The sequence below is a fragment of the Polyergus mexicanus genome, unplaced genomic scaffold (assembly GCF_030449975.1).
Source record: "Polyergus mexicanus isolate NDT 795.1 unplaced genomic scaffold, iyPolMexi1.0 SCAF_8, whole genome shotgun sequence".
Classification (NCBI taxonomy): Eukaryota; Metazoa; Arthropoda; class Insecta; order Hymenoptera; family Formicidae; genus Polyergus; species Polyergus mexicanus.
In genome coordinates, this window is record NW_027223328.1 from 11193870 (window position 1) to 11211208 (window position 17339).

At 31.3% G+C, this 17339-nt stretch overlaps 5 protein-coding genes across 11 annotated transcripts; 2 read left to right on the forward strand and 3 right to left on the reverse strand.

Annotated features, from left to right (window-relative positions):
* Nucleotides 1-175: 175 nt before the first annotated feature.
* LOC138935440 (WD repeat-containing protein CG11141) lies at nucleotides 176-4331 on the reverse strand. 2 transcript variants are annotated; one of them, XM_070300012.1, is made up of 11 exons: nucleotides 4084-4331; nucleotides 3693-3986; nucleotides 3204-3444; nucleotides 2970-3125; nucleotides 2754-2885; nucleotides 2502-2662; nucleotides 2296-2431; nucleotides 1913-2213; nucleotides 1664-1826; nucleotides 706-1556; nucleotides 176-621 (listed from the first exon to the last, which is right to left on the reverse strand). In XM_070300012.1, exons 3-11 carry the CDS (start codon nucleotides 3426-3428, stop codon nucleotides 530-532), a joined length of 2217 nt encoding a protein of 738 aa, XP_070156113.1. In that variant the 5' UTR covers nucleotides 3429-3444; nucleotides 3693-3986; nucleotides 4084-4331; the 3' UTR covers nucleotides 176-529. The 2 variants fall into 2 exon arrangements, with proteins under 2 accessions (XP_070156113.1, XP_070156114.1); XM_070300013.1 differs by lacking the exon at nucleotides 4084-4331 and having other exon boundaries at nucleotides 3693-4068.
* A 439-nt stretch (nucleotides 4332-4770) lies between these two features.
* Nucleotides 4771-6750, forward strand: LOC138935370 (probable RNA-binding protein 18). Its single transcript, XM_070299859.1, has 5 exons — nucleotides 4771-5201; nucleotides 5462-5559; nucleotides 5740-5980; nucleotides 6162-6238; nucleotides 6315-6750. The coding sequence occupies exons 1-5, from the start codon at nucleotides 5196-5198 to the stop codon at nucleotides 6529-6531; spliced, it is 639 nt and encodes a 212-aa protein (XP_070155960.1). The 5' UTR covers nucleotides 4771-5195; the 3' UTR covers nucleotides 6532-6750.
* Mrps25 (mitochondrial ribosomal protein S25) lies at nucleotides 6628-7864 on the reverse strand. The gene is made up of 3 exons (XM_070299858.1): nucleotides 7665-7864; nucleotides 7465-7571; nucleotides 6628-7342 (listed from the first exon to the last, which is right to left on the reverse strand). The coding sequence occupies exons 1-3, from the start codon at nucleotides 7799-7801 to the stop codon at nucleotides 7071-7073; spliced, it is 516 nt and encodes a 171-aa protein (XP_070155959.1). The 5' UTR covers nucleotides 7802-7864; the 3' UTR covers nucleotides 6628-7070.
* Nucleotides 7865-8034: 170 nt separating this feature from the next.
* Nucleotides 8035-15539, forward strand: Alars (alanine--tRNA ligase, cytoplasmic). 3 transcript variants are annotated; one of them, XM_070299852.1, is made up of 15 exons: nucleotides 8035-8133; nucleotides 8492-8667; nucleotides 8769-8957; nucleotides 9065-9210; nucleotides 9396-9587; nucleotides 9719-10009; nucleotides 10086-10195; nucleotides 10278-10552; nucleotides 10651-10974; nucleotides 11048-11306; nucleotides 11385-11637; nucleotides 11713-11977; nucleotides 12061-12345; nucleotides 12430-12607; nucleotides 12683-15539. In XM_070299852.1, the coding sequence occupies exons 2-15, from the start codon at nucleotides 8524-8526 to the stop codon at nucleotides 13354-13356; spliced, it is 3585 nt and encodes a 1194-aa protein (XP_070155953.1). In that variant the 5' UTR covers nucleotides 8035-8133; nucleotides 8492-8523; the 3' UTR covers nucleotides 13357-15539. The 3 variants fall into 3 exon arrangements, with proteins under 3 accessions (XP_070155953.1, XP_070155952.1, XP_070155954.1); XM_070299851.1 differs by having other exon boundaries at nucleotides 8065-8249; XM_070299853.1 differs by lacking the exon at nucleotides 8035-8133 and having other exon boundaries at nucleotides 8588-8667; nucleotides 8788-8957.
* On the reverse strand, nucleotides 13232-17313 carry LOC138935368 (mitochondrial ribosome-associated GTPase 2). Of its 4 annotated transcripts, none has more exons than XM_070299856.1 (7): nucleotides 17224-17313; nucleotides 15032-15262; nucleotides 14837-14956; nucleotides 14392-14730; nucleotides 14053-14191; nucleotides 13738-13970; nucleotides 13232-13579 (listed from the first exon to the last, which is right to left on the reverse strand). In XM_070299856.1, the coding sequence occupies exons 2-7, from the start codon at nucleotides 15260-15262 to the stop codon at nucleotides 13421-13423; spliced, it is 1221 nt and encodes a 406-aa protein (XP_070155957.1). In that variant the 5' UTR covers nucleotides 17224-17313; the 3' UTR covers nucleotides 13232-13420. The 4 variants fall into 4 exon arrangements, 3 of the variants coding, with proteins under 3 accessions (XP_070155957.1, XP_070155956.1, XP_070155955.1); XM_070299855.1 differs by lacking the exon at nucleotides 17224-17313 and adding an exon at nucleotides 16776-16793; XM_070299854.1 differs by lacking the exon at nucleotides 17224-17313 and adding an exon at nucleotides 15786-15876.
* Between the last annotated feature and the right edge of the window lie 26 nt (nucleotides 17314-17339).

The window sequence follows — 17339 nt, forward strand, 5'->3', positions numbered from 1 at the left end:
ATTTATATATATTAACGCGTTGATTACATATTTTATAAAATTGTTGATTCGGAAAAAAAGATTGTATATTCATTAATCACAAATGTATTAATAATACTAATGTTTATGTTAAAATATTAAGGCAACGACACTAATATTATTTTTCAATATTGATAATTTTTTTTATATGCAAAATATAATTTTGTGTACTAATGAGAATAATTCCAAATTATGCATTTTCCAAGATTAGATGCATTATTTTGTAGTTATTTATTTTATAATAATTCATTTTATCTATACCTAATATTTGTAATATCTAAAACGATGAATTACTTGAAATAATATTTTTGTGCAGTCCAATAATTTATAAATTGTCAATATTTGACAACAGCCAAAAAAGTTTAACCCTTTTACAATCAATAAAATATATTCCATAGAAGAAAAATTGATAGTGAAAAGATTACTATTGCTGTTGTCATACATATCACGTAACAATTTATTATTTTTTAACAATAGTATACTTATGTATAAGATATGAAGCAATTCGTGCTTAAAACATCGTGATCGAAGGTATATCATCTTTGACTAAAACCCAATCTTCTTCCTCGAGAATAACGGATGTGGCACATTCCTTTGCTAAAGCTACAAGCATAAGAATATTTTGTAACAGTTTATAGCCAATCATAAAAACGATATATGTTCTTCGTTATTCTAATAATTACTTACCATTAAATTGATGTTCTAGTTCGTCTCGATCCATCGGCGGTACTTGTCGAATATCAACGAAATTATTATGAGTTGGTGGGATATCATCCAGTTTGTTTTGTAAAAGAGTCTTTCTGCATTCTCCAAGATCTTCTAATCGCTTTAGTTCGGTGCGATAACTAACATCTTCCTCCCCCGACTCGGTTTCCGTGTGATCGCTTTGTTCTATATTCTCGTTTTCCTTGTTCGCATCCTGTTCTCCATTCATCGCATTGGAATGTACATTACAATTGATACATGTTATAGTATTCATGTGATTGGATATATTTGAATCATCTTTGTTTATTCGGCTACTCGTCATGTACTTGGACAAGTCAAAATCGAGAACATCTGCTAACAATTTCTCCTTATCTTCTACATCTCGTTGAATTGTTTCTAAATCTCGGTCCGACTTCAATATAAAATCATCATCGAGACTCAATTGCATTAAAGAGGAATAAGTTGTCGTTGTCTTGTTAATATTCATATGATCAGTACCTAAACTACTTGACAAATCATCAGTGTTGTCGTGTGGCGATGTAACACTCTCGCTTCCATTCACTACTTTAATCCGAGATTTCTTCTGTTTTCTTTCAGGCGTAAAAACAACATCTTCGAATGCTTGTTGGCCAATTTTTTGGAATATTTCCCGGCGATCATTGCTCTTGTCTTCTACATTTCTTTTATTGGTATCATTATCTTCCGGTATCTTGTTAATATCAGTTATAAGTGTAGTATTTAAATCTATCGGAACTATTGGAGGTATTTCCACAGCTTCTTCCGCATTCGCAATTACATTAACATCAGTACCGATAGCAACAGTTGGCAAAATGCTACAATGTAAATGCTTACTTTTAATTCATTCACGTTGAAAAAAAAATTAATTTTTTTAATTCTAGCAAGTGATACAGTATCAGAAATCAGATTATCTTTTGCTTACCCTACAGATTGAATAATGTTGGTTGGATTGATTTTGGAAAACGGAATAGTTGGTACTATATTACTTTCCTTTATCTTTGAAGTTAATCCTAATATACCATTGGCAACAGGTTTACTATATTCAGCAAATGACAATAAAGGATCCAGCATATTGCTTGTTTCTCCTGTTTCATAAAATGATTAGGATGCATTAACTATTCATCTAATTATATCTCAGAGATACAGTAATTTTATATATGCACACACGTACCAGATATAATATTATTTTCAGGGTAATAGGCAATACGCAAAATATTTCTTTCTCCTTCCAATATAAATATTTCGTCTTTCGTGCAAGCCACATCGGTAACACGTCGTAAATCATTTACGATCGATGTTATTGCAATCGTATTTGGATTTACTACATAGACTACATCGTCACAATATGTTACCAATAAATCATCACAAAATGGTAATACAATGCCGAACGAAGGTTCACCACGATTCTTTCTCGAGCCTTCCGATGCAGGATTTAGTAACGCCACTTCTGTATGACCTGATCTAACTGCATCCTATTTAGAATATTTTTAATAAATTATAAAGAGATTAATATATAAAATTAGATTAATAAATATACATATTAACTCTTGATACCTTAAATATAAGTGTTTTTAATACAGTCCCAATCTTATCAGCTTGCCACAGACGTAACCCTGGTCTACTTGCATAGATTACTGATTCTTGTACATAATTTTGTCGAGAAGCAAATACCGCGCCTAGTTTACCTAATCTAAAGCATTGAAACATTATTTTAAGTTGCCCCAATATTAATCCTATAGCAATCTTGAATTTACACTAACATTTTACGTTCTTTTTGGCCAACCTGTGTTACCTTCCCATTTTCATTTCTGTTGACCAAAATTGTACGTAATGTAGTTGAAACTAATAACAAACCTTGTTGGTAGCTCAATTGTACCACAGAATATTTCTCATTTAATAATTTGGATGATTTAGATAAATGCTACAAAAAAAAAGAAAAAGTGTTGAGATAGCTATATATTTATAGAAAGATAAGAAAATATATTCCGAAGATTTTTTAAATATTTACATACCATATAAAAATCAATCTCTGTTAAGACCACTAAACCATCTTTATCTCCACTAAATAATTTCATACCATTCTTGGACCACTCTACTGCTGTCACCGCAGTACTATGTAAACCACTTATGCTATACCTTTCCACCTTGTAAATAATAATAGCAAGTTTATCTTGTATTTAAATTGTTTCTATATCTTAATATAATCAAAATATATTTTTATAATTTACCTGTTTCTTCTGTTTTGGTTTTAAACTGTCTGGCAATGAATCAGGCGGACTTTTGGGAATTTGAAAAACTGTGACAACACCATGTTCGTTGCCAGCAGCGACCATATAATCGACTGTAGATATTACTTGTATGCTTGTGATTTTGCAATTTATGTTCTATTGTGATATGAGAAGAATATTTTTATCAAACTAATTAAAAATCAATTTAAAGTAGTTTCGAAAATTCTCAATTACCTCACAACGTAATCTTTGCAGATCCTGCTTTTCTCTATTATACCAGTAAACAAGCCCATGATTAGTTCCAATGGCGATAAATTCAGTGAGGGCAGCGATGCAAGTAAAATTAATATCTTGTGTAAAAATACCATTTTGTATTTTGGCAGGTATCTGTTGTAAAAGGACAGCAAGTGGTGCCCATTCCCTTAATGGTCCACTATCCTCGCACATTGGTGTTGTCATTGTTATAACACACACACTACACATTTCACAAAAATAGATTATAAAAAGAAGTTTTACATCAAAAATTTTGAAAATAATGCATAAAGTTCTATAAAAGCAGAATTTTTAATATAGAGAATAAAATAGATTTTTAAAATTATATATAATAATTTCATCTATATTTTTTTCAATATTAATAACATGTAGGTATCATTTGATAGATTAATAAATTGGAGCTTGGTCAAAGAGGCTTTGAGTTATTGCAATATAATACAGAAAATATACCTTTGCTTCAATTAAGATGTGAGAAATGTGAAGGAGAAGAGAGAATTGCAAAGTTCAATTACAATTAAGCATTCTCTTCTATTTTTCCTTTGTAACACAGCATGAAGTTCTCATTACAACTTCACAATTACGATTTGTATTGTGTACATAATAGTGCATAATATTGCAAAGTATATCTGCGCCGCAATCTATCATTAGTTAATAATTGAGAGAATACTATGCGCTCTCCATTCGAATTCTTCGCTGCTTCACACACGGTTACGTCGATTATATATAGCAGCTATACAATTGTATCTGAAATGATTATGTGTCTGTCAATTAAACTCGCAATTTTTCATATGCTTCTATGAGTTAATTTTATATTTTTCCTTTTATGTAAGAGGGTACATACCGTCAACCGAGTAATTATTTTTCTGCTTTTTTGACACTTCCACTTCTTTTTTCCTTTACTTAGGTACCGATAAACTTATGTGTTATCGTATGATTTCTCTTTCCGATTGCTATTTCATTTTAAAAACAAGCCTTTACTATATTATTCTGCCAATTTCTCTTAGGAAGGTCCAAACAACTTTTAGAGAAGAGTTAACCTTATATTGTGGATCACAGATATCTGTTCATTACAAAGGACGCGTTCCATTTAACGACCGCACACTCGCGAGCATTATTTGTCTTTGTTTAACTTTCGATGAACAACAAGGATAAAATGATATCGTGAGCGTTACGTGGAACGCACCTAAAATTGTCGATTCTAGTCATTAGTAATCACGATGCTCGAATATCTAGAATATCGTTCAATCCGAAAAGGTCGAACAAAGAAACGAAGGCATTACATTTGTCGTACGACAAACTTTTTAAGCGTATTGATTGGCTGCAAAATAGAAACTTTCTCGAGTCTCTAGAAATTAGCTAATCAATGCGCTTGAAAAGTTTGTCGTACGACAAATGTGGTCGTTAGTAAATTGACTAGTGACAATCGATTATTCCTAAAATATTCGACTGTGATTGGTCAATTTGCTTACAACTAACGACATACGACTTATTGTAGAACGCACCTTATACGCAAAACTGCATACGATGGTTTCAATAATCTTATTTAGTGATTGAAAAAAAATAAACACACATCGATACGAAAGATTAATTATACAAGAGTTGTGCGCAGCAAGTTTTGCAAAATGCGAAATCATACGGAATATTTGGTTTATCATACATTTTTATTTTTACGACCCTTCGGAAATAACTCTCGGATGTGATAGTGCGAACACAATTTTCTCCAATTTTTTCACGAATTTTCTCTCAAATGTTACGAATGCTTTAGCAATGAACTGTTATATTACTCCCGTAAGGTTTCACGAATAATTCGAAATACCTGAGGGAAGGAACCGAGTTTTCTCGTTTGCTTAGAATTGCCGATCAATACTGATGAGGATTAAGGTTTCTCGGTGTTAATTTAATCAATTCGACTTTCGACAACACCATCTTGTCCATCTCTCTCGGCTCGTTAGAATGGAGGTAAGACTTTGTTGTATCGATAAGAAAAGATTATTTGTTCACAATCATTTATAAATAATTAATAAATAAATTTACATTGTCATATTAAAGCAAATAGTTTGTAGATATTTAAGGTTAAAATCAAGTAATCATTTTTAAACTATTCCACAATATCTGAAGATCATTTTAAATGTCTCTTTTTTTTGTTTTCATTATAAAATAATATTTTTACAGATATCTTAACTATATAATAATATTTTATTTTTATTTGTCATTTATAGCCAGATACTAAAATTCCTTTGCCATTAGAACCTATAAAATCAAACCAAGTCGAGGATAGACGCTTATGGGTAGGCAATTTAGATTTAAGAATTAATGAGTAAGTATTTATATACATTTATAATATATACATTTCTTTTTTATAAAATTTTGGTAATATATTTTTAATGAACTTGATATATTTAAAGAAAAAAAAATACTTTAAAGAATTGCATTAATTTTAATAAATAAAGGACAAATTTATTTTCTATTTTATATTAAAATACACAAATTTGAAAAGAAAAACTAACTCTCTTTTTGTCAATCGGTACCAACTCCTGAAACTTGTCCAAAAATATGGCACAATCGAAAAGTTCGATCTGCTGTTTCATCGGTCGGGACCTCAAGCTGGTCAGCCAAGAGGATACGCATTTGTTACTTACGAAACAATCCAAGATGCCAAAACAGCAAAGAATGCTTTACATAACCTAAAAGTTGGAGCTAAGAATATTATTGTCAGATGGGCACATAGTGTTACCGAGGTACAATATATTTACATGATATATGTGCATAATTGTTCAAATATAGATTTTCTATATAAGTCTCAATTATTTATAACAATATATTATATCATTTATTTCATAAAACATATTAAGTTTTTATAATTTTGAATATTTCAAAATCATGCATAAAATAACATGAAAGTAATCAATTTTTATTTAGTTGGACATGGAGAAACCAAAGCCAAAAATAGATATTCCTGCCTTAGCTGGTGCAAAGAAAGAAGATAAAAAAATAAGGTAATAAAGTTTTGTACATTTTTAAAAATAATGATCAATAACAGTTCTCATTATTTAAAACACAATTTATGTGCAGTCTTGAAACAGCAATTCAAGCGATTGAAGCAAAACTTAAATTGATGAAAGAATCGGAGGAAGAATTTGAGTTGAATAAACCGTTGGAAGGATCGCCAATTATACAGCTTTATCAGAAAGCAGAGAATCAAAAACCGTCCACTTCTACACGTTATCATAGTCGTGGGAGCTATTACCATCACAACAAACCATACAATCGTCATAAACCAAGAAGATAATTCATGTATAGTCATTTCGAATATTTTATATTCTTTCATTTATCAACTAATAAAACCATTATTACATTTTTTTTTTCATGATATTTATATTATTTATAATAATCTAGGCATTTGTAATATTGTTTTAAAAATTCTATATTCCTTGCTATATTAAAAAATTTTATATACATTTTGTCTGTTGTGCAATGCTCAATATATTTATAAACAATGTAATGATTCCTAAATTTCTAGGGTAGACAAATATTGATTCCTATAAACAAGCAGATATAAGAAACATTACAGCTACAAATATTTCAAGTCTTCGATATAATATAATGCTTAGCATTGATGTATTTTCATAATATATGAAAATCTTTTTTATAATAAACACACATGTAAGATGCTTTGTAACAAAGTATATGAGATGGGCAAATTATTTTCGCTATCCATATGTTTTTGAATAAATAATGACCATGTATACATATAAACTCTATGTATATAATACATATGTGCAATTATAATACAATTATAACAAGAATCTTTAATATCAGACAGCTTGTCTATTCTTTATTCTGTAATCTTTCTATTATAATCTTTCCACGCATATGATCCGGTAAAGGTACTATACCAGGACATGGCAATTGTCCTGGGATGTGACATATACAGCTTTTTTCGCAACCTACTCCGAAATTCGCTGGATTATCCTTTTTTCCCTTACTTATAGATTCCTGTATTAATGTAGATTTTGATTTTCCTACTACTCTTATAAGATGTTGAAGTATCTCGTCCTTTGATTTACTATCAATATCTATTAACATTGCTTTTCCATCTTCTGCAAATTTATATTTTTTACATTGTAGAATATATACCTTTGAATCTATATAACTATTTTCCTAATTTTTGTATTAAATATAAATCTGTTTCGCAAAGTAACAAAATCACAAATCATATTACCATAGTAGCATTTTATGAATGGCGACGGTGTCATGTTTTTAAAAGTAACTATCTGTACGGTCGGATTTTTGTATTGCAGTTGTGATAAATGCCAAAATATAAAATCTCTGTAAAAACGGAAAGATTAGAATTAGATTTTCATTAAAAATCACGAAGGGTAGATGATGCAGTATCATATTACGCATAACCTGAGACTTCACCTTGCGCCCTTATGATGATCACTGTGTGTGTTATAATTAATAGATAATATCTGTATCTTATTCTTTAATACCAACTGACCGGACATCAGGTATTTCAATGTTCGCCGCACGGGCTCTTTGCCTATCATAAACGGCATTTTGCGTAACTTTATTTATTGTTCATCCACATCTATACACATATCGATCACACTGACGAATGACGAATGATGGAGGCAGATGGAAATCATGCAGCTTAAAGGCATTATTACATTTGTCGTTCGACAAGTCTTGTCGGACGATTGATTGGCTGTCGTTGCAAGAAATTCTCGAAATTTTAAAAATTCTCTATCTGATAACCAATCGACAAGCTCGTCGTATGACATGTGTAATGGCATCCTTAGCCTTAGTTTATGCGGACTTGGACAGTGATTTTTTTTCCGCTTACCGGTTCACGACAGCTCACGACAGCTCACGACAGCTCGCGAAAGCGGTATGCTTTGCATGTGCTCTGAATTTTTTTTTCCCCTTTCTCTTTTCACATGATTTCATTATCGATACGAAATACGACCAGTTGTATTTGCTCAGACTTTCATGTGTCACCTGGAAGTAAGTTTTACACCAAATTGTCATAAATTTCTTTTTCTTTACATATATAAATTTGATTAATTTATATTATTATAAGTATTGTAAAATACAATTGTACAATTCACAAAAAAAAATATTTTTTGTTCATTGCTCGATAAATGAATTTATTATTTCTCCTAATACAACCTGAGACCATATGGTAAACTATTGCAATATGTATGTACGTCTTAATATCTCAATAATATATTGTCATTTTTTTATAGAATAGAGTTAAAGAAAAATCTAAGATATTAAAATGTCAATCAATATGAATGCAAAGCAGATACGGCAAGCTTATATCGACTTCTTCAAGAGTAAGGGTCATGAATATGTGCACTCAAGTTCAACAATACCTCATGATGACCCAACTTTGCTTTTTACAAATGCTGGAATGAATCAGGTATTAATATAATTGTATTTTTTGTAATTCTTGCCACGATTACCTTGTTAATATTTTATATGATAAATCTGTATCTCTCTTATTATAAAAATGTATTTCAGTTTAAACCAATATTCTTAGGAACAGTTGATCCTAATAGTGATATGGCAAAATGGGTACGCGTAGTGAATAGTCAAAAGTGCATTAGAGCTGGCGGCAAACACAATGATCTAGATGATGTTGGTAAAGATGTTTATCATCATACTTTCTTTGAAATGATGGGAAACTGGTCCTTTGGAGATTACTTCAAGGTAATCAGTCAATTAGAATTATTGTAAAAAATTTATAATTATCTCTTAAATTTTAATATATAATAATTTTATATCTATTAAGAGAATATATTGGATTATTTTTTTAGAAAGAAATATGTGCTTGGGCCTGGGAATTTTTAACAGATGTATTGAAACTACCAGCTGATAGATTGTATGTGACATATTTCGGTGGTGATGAGAAGAATGGATTGGCACCAGACAATGAGTGTAAAAACTTGTGGCTTTCTCTTGGGTACTCTCTTATAGTCACATTTTAGAATATAATTATTTTAAGTATCTGTTTAAATAATTTTATACTTTATTTCACATTCTGTAATCTTTTTTAAATTTTATATTATAGTCTTCTTTTTTTCTTTTTAAATTTTTAACTTTTAATGTTTTTATTTTAACAAAGAAATTTGTAATGAAAATCTGCAGAATACCTGCCTTGCACGTTCTACCAGGCAATATGAAAGATAATTTTTGGGAAATGGGTGAAACTGGACCCTGTGGACCATGCAGTGAACTACACTACGATCGTATCGGTGGTAGAGAAGCGGCTCATCTTGTAAACATGGATGATCCCGACGTGTTAGAAATCTGGAATCTGGTGTTTATACAATATAATAGGTATTTAATTTATCTCTATAATTTCTATAATATATTTATAAACTCATTTATATATCATATAAACTTTTAATTATTTAATTATTTCAAATTTAATAAACAATTTAATTATGTTAATTATATCAATATTTCAGGGAATCAGATGGCAGTCTTAAATCATTACCAAAAAAGCATATAGACTGTGGTTTGGGCTTAGAACGATTAGTATCAGTAATTCAGAATAAACGTGCTAATTACGATACTGATTTATTCATACCTCTGTTTGCTGCAATTGAAAAGGCTACAGGTGCCCCACCCTATCAAGGTAAAATAGGGACTGATGATGTTAATGGGATTGATATGGCATACAGAGTTTTGGCAGATCATGCTCGAACTATTACAATCGCTCTAGCGGATGGAGGAATGCCTGATAATACTGGTAGAGGGTAAGCGAGGTTATTTAAAACTTTTTGTCTCTTTTTTTACTTTTATACTTTTTAATACAAAATTTCTGTTTGATAGATATGTCTTGAGAAGAATCTTACGACGTGCTGTACGTTATGGGACAGAAAAATTAAACGCTAAGCCTGGATTCTTTGGATCTCTTGTAAATGTAGTTGTAGATCTTCTCGGTAAATATTTTTTATCACAATAAGGAAAGTCTCTATATTTATTACTTGCATTATTTCTAAAGTCAATCTTTTGTTGTTACAGGGGAAGTTTTTCCAGAAGTAACAAAAGATCCAGAAAGTATAATTGATGTCGTGAATGAGGAAGAGGCCCAATTTTTGAAAACATTATCGCGCGGTCGTAATTTGCTAAATAGAACGATAACGAAATTAGAGGCAAGCGATACTGTACCAGGTGATGTCGCATGGCGCTTGTATGATACTTATGGTTTTCCGATAGATCTCACTCGATTAATGATTGAGGAAAAAGGGTTGAAAATCGACATGGCAGGTTATGAAGAATCTAAAAAACAAGCGCAGGTATTATATATATTTCGCTCTGTAATGATTAATCTATTGATTTAATGTGAATTAAACTTTTTTATATATTCATCATAAATATTTTCTCAATTATATAGTTAATTTCTCAAAATAAAGCTGGTGGAGTAGACGACCAAATAAATTTGGATGTCCATGCCATTACTGAATTGCAAGAACGTGGTGTTAAACCTACAGATGATTCTCCTAAATATAATTATAAGGTGATTAGTTCCATTAAATACGAGGAGTATGAGTTTGCGCCATGTACCGGTACTGTGATCGCACTGAGACGCGCCAAAACTTTCGTCGATCAAGTAACGTCTGGCGAAGAAGTTGGAATTTTATTAGATAAAACGAATTTTTACGCGGAACAAGGAGGTCAGATATACGACGAGGGATTTTTAGTGAAAGTCGACGATGAGGTATGCAAAAATGAATTCGCTTCTAACTGCATGTAAAAAAAAATGAGATTACTGCTATATTGTTTTGTACAAGGCTACAGAGATTCGCGTGAAAAACGTTCAAGTTAGAGCCGGTTATGTGCTACATATCGGTACCGTAGGAGAGGGTACGTTAAGAAAAGGAGATAAAGTTCATACAAATGTGGATATGGCACGTAGACGGCTGATAATGGCTAATCATAGCGCCACGCACGCTCTGAATTATGCGCTTAGGAAGGTTCTGGGAACAGGAGCTGATCAAAAAGGATCGTTAGTTGCACCTGATAGACTCCGTTTCGACTTTACAAACAAAGGTACATTATCGAAAAATATAAATCGTACTATATCACGCAAATTTATTCTTATTATATACTATTGAATCTTCACAATAGGACCAATGACAACAGAACAAGTGAAAAACACGGAAAACATTACCGCTGATATGGTCAAAAAGAACAAGAAAATTTATGCTAAGGAGAGTAATTTAGCTTTAGCGAAAACCATTCAGGGTTTGCGTGCAATGTTCGAAGAGACATATCCTGATCCGGTACGCGTTATTAGCATGGGCATACCGGTTGACGATCTAGAAAAGAATCCTTTGAGTACAGCCGCTCTTGAAACTAGCGTGGAATTTTGCGGTGGAACGTAAGTACCGTCCATATAAAGTTGCAGACACACGTTTGATGTTCGCTTCTTCAAGTTGACGATTTTTTTCTATAGACATTTACATTACACTGGCCATATAGGTGATTTTATAATAACCAGCGAAGAAGCAATTGCTAAAGGCATCAGACGTATAGTAGCGCTCACTGGACCTGAAGCTGCCAAAGCTTTCAGAACGGCAACATTATTGCAAAATCAATTATCCCATCTTCAAACAATGACTGAAATTGATAAATCTGGAATAAACTCTAAGGAATATGTGAAGAAGATAGTGAAACTGATGGATGAAATAACGCATGCCGTTATTCCTGGATGGAGAAAGGTAATTACATTTAATACAATTTTCGTTTCAATTAATAATAAATGTTTTAACTCGTTCCACAAATAATTTGTCTTTGTATGCAGGATAACATGCGTACCATGCTGAAAGAATTAAAGAAATCTCTTGATGATAAGGAACGAGCAGCAAAGGCAGCTATCGCTAACACAGTTGTAGAAACTGCTCAATCTATAATACAGTCCAGAGTTGGATGCCAAATCTTAATCGAGGTTCTGGAAGCATACAGTAATACGAAAGCTCTGGATTCAGCGTTGAAGAAGATTAGAGTTTTATCGCCGGAAACTAGTGCTTTGCTTATAAGCGTCGATCATGATGTCAAAAAGATATTTGCTCTCAGTTCTGTGCCAAAGGTAAAAAGATTTATTCTGAGAAGCATCGAGAAATAAAAAATAAAAACATTTGCACAATGTAATATTAAATAAGATTATTCGTAGTCCGCGATTTTCAAAGGACTGAAAGCAAACGAATGGATCCAAGTGATTGCGCCTGCGATGCAAGGCAAAGGAGGCGGGAAACCTGAATCTGCACAAGCTTCCGGGACTAATATAGCGTGTTTGAACGAAATAATAAGCAAAGCTAATGAGTTTGCCAAGCAAAAACTTGGGGTTATAGGTAAGTATAGAAATATTTTGCATTGTTAGTATATAATTTATACTGTAAAATAAAAAATTGTGTATCTGCTTCCAGAAAATAGTATTGCTAACGATACTTGTAAGACTTTAGAAAATGATTATCAATCAATGAACTCGTCATCAAAATTGATACTTTATGCAAATATTGGGAGCGCTAAATGCTATTTGGCACAAATAATCGCACGATATAGCGACAAATGTTTGACTATTAAGCAAATCGAAAATGATAAATTACATTCTAGCAATATAATATTAAAAGCAGTAGATGCCACATTATTCGATATTAATGCTATCGCGTTCTTTTTATCAAATTCGCAATTACGGCGTGAAGATGATTTATTTGCATCCAGCCAGGTTTTGCAATGGATGAATTATGCGCAAAACCACATTTTACCGGCAGTCAATGGCTGGGTGCTTCTGTCCCTCGACACTTCTGTATCAAAAGATATAAAAACAAACGCAAAGGTTTCTAAAGAAGATGTTCTTTCTGCTTTAAGAACATTGGACAACACATTACATACAAGAACATATTTGATAGGAGAAAGAATCACTCTTGCGGATATATTTGTTTTTATCGCACTATTGCCTTTGTACGAATATGTATTGGATCCGCATTATAGAAAGCAATATACAAATTTAAATAGATGGTTTTGTACAATTTTGAATCAGCCACAAGTAAAATGTGTAGTAAAGAATTTTACATTTTGCACAAAATGTAATGTTAATTAATAGCTGTTAGCTATTGTAATAAAAACATTTATTTGCATTTTCTACTGAAATGCGTTGTGTTACATTATGCAAGAGGGTTGTCATTTTCTTCCGATATATTGGTTTCCAGATTATCATACAGTATCCTAATCTCTTTTAATAAAGTAGAGATGTTTGTACCCAGCTTGGCAGAGATAGGAATTATTGGTAAATTTATATATTTCTTGAGTAATTGTAAATTAATCTGAAATATAAATTGCAACTATATTATTGTAAAAATCACTCGAAATTTTTATCGTAACTACCATACTCTTTCTCTTTTTACCATTGACATTTAAATTAATTGGGCAATAATTAGTAAATAGAAAAAAAGAGAGAATTTTAGATTTTGATTGCTCTCACCTCAGCATTAGGCAAATCCATTTTGTTCGCTACAATGATATGAGGCCTGTCGTTTAATCTTTGATTAAACTGATTAATTTCATACTTTAGAATTTCTAGAGCTCTCCATGGTTCGTCTAATGTAACGTCTAAGATAAATATTAAAGCGGCGCAACGCTCCGCGTGTTTGAGAAAAGTTATACCAAGTCCTTTATTCTTGTGCGAGTCTTCTATGAGACCGGGCATATCGGCCACTGAAACAAACAATGATAAAATAGAATGAGAAAGAAGAGAAGAATGAATTTTATTGCGTTATATTAAATTAAAACAAATTACCTGCAACTTGTTTATAATCATCATATTGTATCATGCCCATATAAGGTTTCAGAGTAGTGAAAGGATATGCTGCTATCTTTGGCCTAGCTCTGGTTATAGCTCTTAAAAGTGTACTTTTACCAGCATTTGGTAGACCAATCTATATATAGATTCATAAAAAAAATATGAAACAAAAATGTAACGCGCGCGCATTTTTATATATTTTATATGTTTATATTTTATGATATATAGGTGTTTGAATTATATTCTTGAAAATTAATTTTTTTGAATGAAGAAATAACGAAAAATCATAGCAATAATTGTAATTATGAAGAGAGTATATATACATATAACACTTACTAATCCAACATGGGCCATACTTCTTATTTCTAACACATATTGCAAGTCTTCTCCGATCGCACCATATTCGGATATTTCTGGTGACTGTTGAATATCTGACTTAAAAAAGGCATTTCCATGGCCACCGGCACCACCTCTCGCGGCGATAAACATCATCCCATTTTGGTCCAAGTCGGCTAATATTCTGCCATTTAGATCACGCACGATCGTCCCAACAGGTACTTCTACCACATTGTGTTGCGCATTTTTGCCGAAACAATCTTTAGTATATCCCTTTTCACCATCTTCAGCTCTAAGCACAGATTGTATATGTCGAAGATCTTTCACATTTGTTTTTGCCTATACAATAAAAGTGAATATTGTACAATCTTTGCTATAAAGTCAGATGTGGTGTGTGTGTGTGTGTGTATTGTATTTTATTAGTCATTTATTATGATAATCTTACTTCAAATATTACATGACCACCATGCCCACCATCACCTCCATCAGGACCAGCTCGATCATTGACCCACAATCGTAAAAACGATATTTCACCATCTCCACCTTTTCCTCCAATTGTTCTTGTCTAACAATCACATATCATAAATTTATAATTTGATGTCTAAATATTTTTAAATATGATGCAAGACAATGTTCCTACTTGTTTTATATCAACAAAATACTGTAGAGTATCGTGTTTTGATTTTGGTTTTATACTACGTAAAGGTTTGGCTATAGATTTCTCCTCATGTATACATGCAGTGACAGACAATGTCCTAAATAAGTTTCTATTTGACATTTTGCATTTGTTTCTGTTCAATATAATTTTGTAACCTTGTCCTTGAATTGTATCACACGCGATGATATTTCTCAAACGACGAAGGCAATGCATCTGAAAATAATAATAGCAATACATTCAGAGTGTCAACAATCAAGTGAGAAAACTATGACAAATAAGGGCTAAGGCGTAGGTGCTGGTGCGAACTTATATTGTAAATGTAAATCATCGATTTGTATAAACTTTAATTGTAACAAACTTTTTGCGGATTTTAGTGAGTCTTTTTCTTTTATTATTAATTTTAATTTAAAATTTGACTGCAACAACAAATATTGTATATGTCAAGTTTTAAAATTTCAATGTAATCTTTATATATTCGTCCATGCTGAAGATTGATTAAAAAACGGTTCAAAACATACTGTACATTTTTAATACACATTTATTACTAATATATAACATAATATATAATAAGTTCACACCAATACCAATATCCGTGCCTTGACTCTTATATTTGCCAATTTTTACTTAATTACATCTGAAAATGACTATGAAAGATATGAGAGAATTCTATATCTTAAATATATAATTCTTCGTATCTTAAATATAATAAGATAAATTAATATATATCCATGTGTACCATTTTAATGAAATACAGCCTTATTTTTTAATGATTTGTATCTTTAGCTAGTTTTGTACTAGATTATCTTGAGATAGCAACTTGAAAGTTGTCTTCTATAAAACTCGTGATTATATCTTGATGCAATTCAATAACTCTTTTTCTATATAAAGGTATATAATATGATTTATACGTTATTCTATAAGTTCTTTTTATCTTTTTGTCAATAGGAGACAAATAATAATTGACAAACTCAATATTGTCAATGACAGCTCCTGCATAATTATATAATGCTTGATAAAATTCAAGTGTATTAAAATCTGTGTCAGTAGATAAAGTTAGATCAAATACAAAAATACATGGATAAATACACTTGACTTCGTAATCCGATTCATTTTCGATATTGTTTGTTACTTCTTTCCATGTAATATTATTTATAATGTATTTAGAAATGTCTATTTTATTGCTAGGTATAATATTATACACTGTGGGTGGCTTGCTCTTTATAAAAAAATGTATCAACGAGCCTGCTGTATGAAATTGTTTCTCTAAACTGCGATAGCCTGTTACAACAAAGTCTGGAAAAGATTGCCACAAAAAGGGTTCTACTTTCGTTAATATAAAATTTCCATGCGCAGCCATTTCTACAATTTTCCATGAATCATCCCAACGCCTCTTGGGATTGTCCATAGGTGTTCCACCTTGGCCATTACACAATGTCACTAATACTTGACCATTTTCTTTTATCATTTTTTGGGATGATACAAAAAAGCTTTTCAGTAAGTCCCTATTTTTTTCTATTCTCATTTTACCACCTACATGAGGAAAGTTAAAAATAATTTTGTCAAATAATTTAGATTTTAATGCAAGGCATTTTTCCAATTTTGTAGCATCTACATCAAACAATACACAAATACCTAGAAAAAAAAGCATAAATAAGTTTCTCTTTCAATTGAAAAATTTGATTACGATATTGTGAGTATATGAGTCGAATTCATACGATTTACTAACCATTGTTCTGAAGATACTTTATATTTTCTTTTGCAATCTCTTGACTCACGTTAGATTCATAGCAAGTAGCGATAAACTTGATGTTTAAATTATGCCGCAATAATGCTACAGAAAATGAGAAATTGCCTTCTCCTACTAGCAATACCAAGTCGTCTTTATTAAATATTGAAATCTTCATTCTTCTTTCTCGAAGTAATCGAACGATATACGAATTGTAAGATTTTATTATTAGATAAATGCTTTTCTTTCCAGATATAGAAAAAGATAATATTAGGTTTCTTTAAGTTGAAGAGTGCTTTCAAAATTTAAAGAGTTATTTAGCACATGTATCTCTGCATATTTGACTTGACACTTGACACCAGCATAGATTAAAAAAATAGGTTAGCTAGTCTGTATCTCTTTATAATGGCAAGTAATATCTTGATTGCATTTGAAAAATTTAACTAACCTTTTGTTTTATTGTAAAGAGATAGAGAAGCTCTTTAAAATGTAATCAATTTGATCAAAATATATTTTTTTCACGTTACGTCGATTTCATTTTCACATGTAAACGATCATTTTACA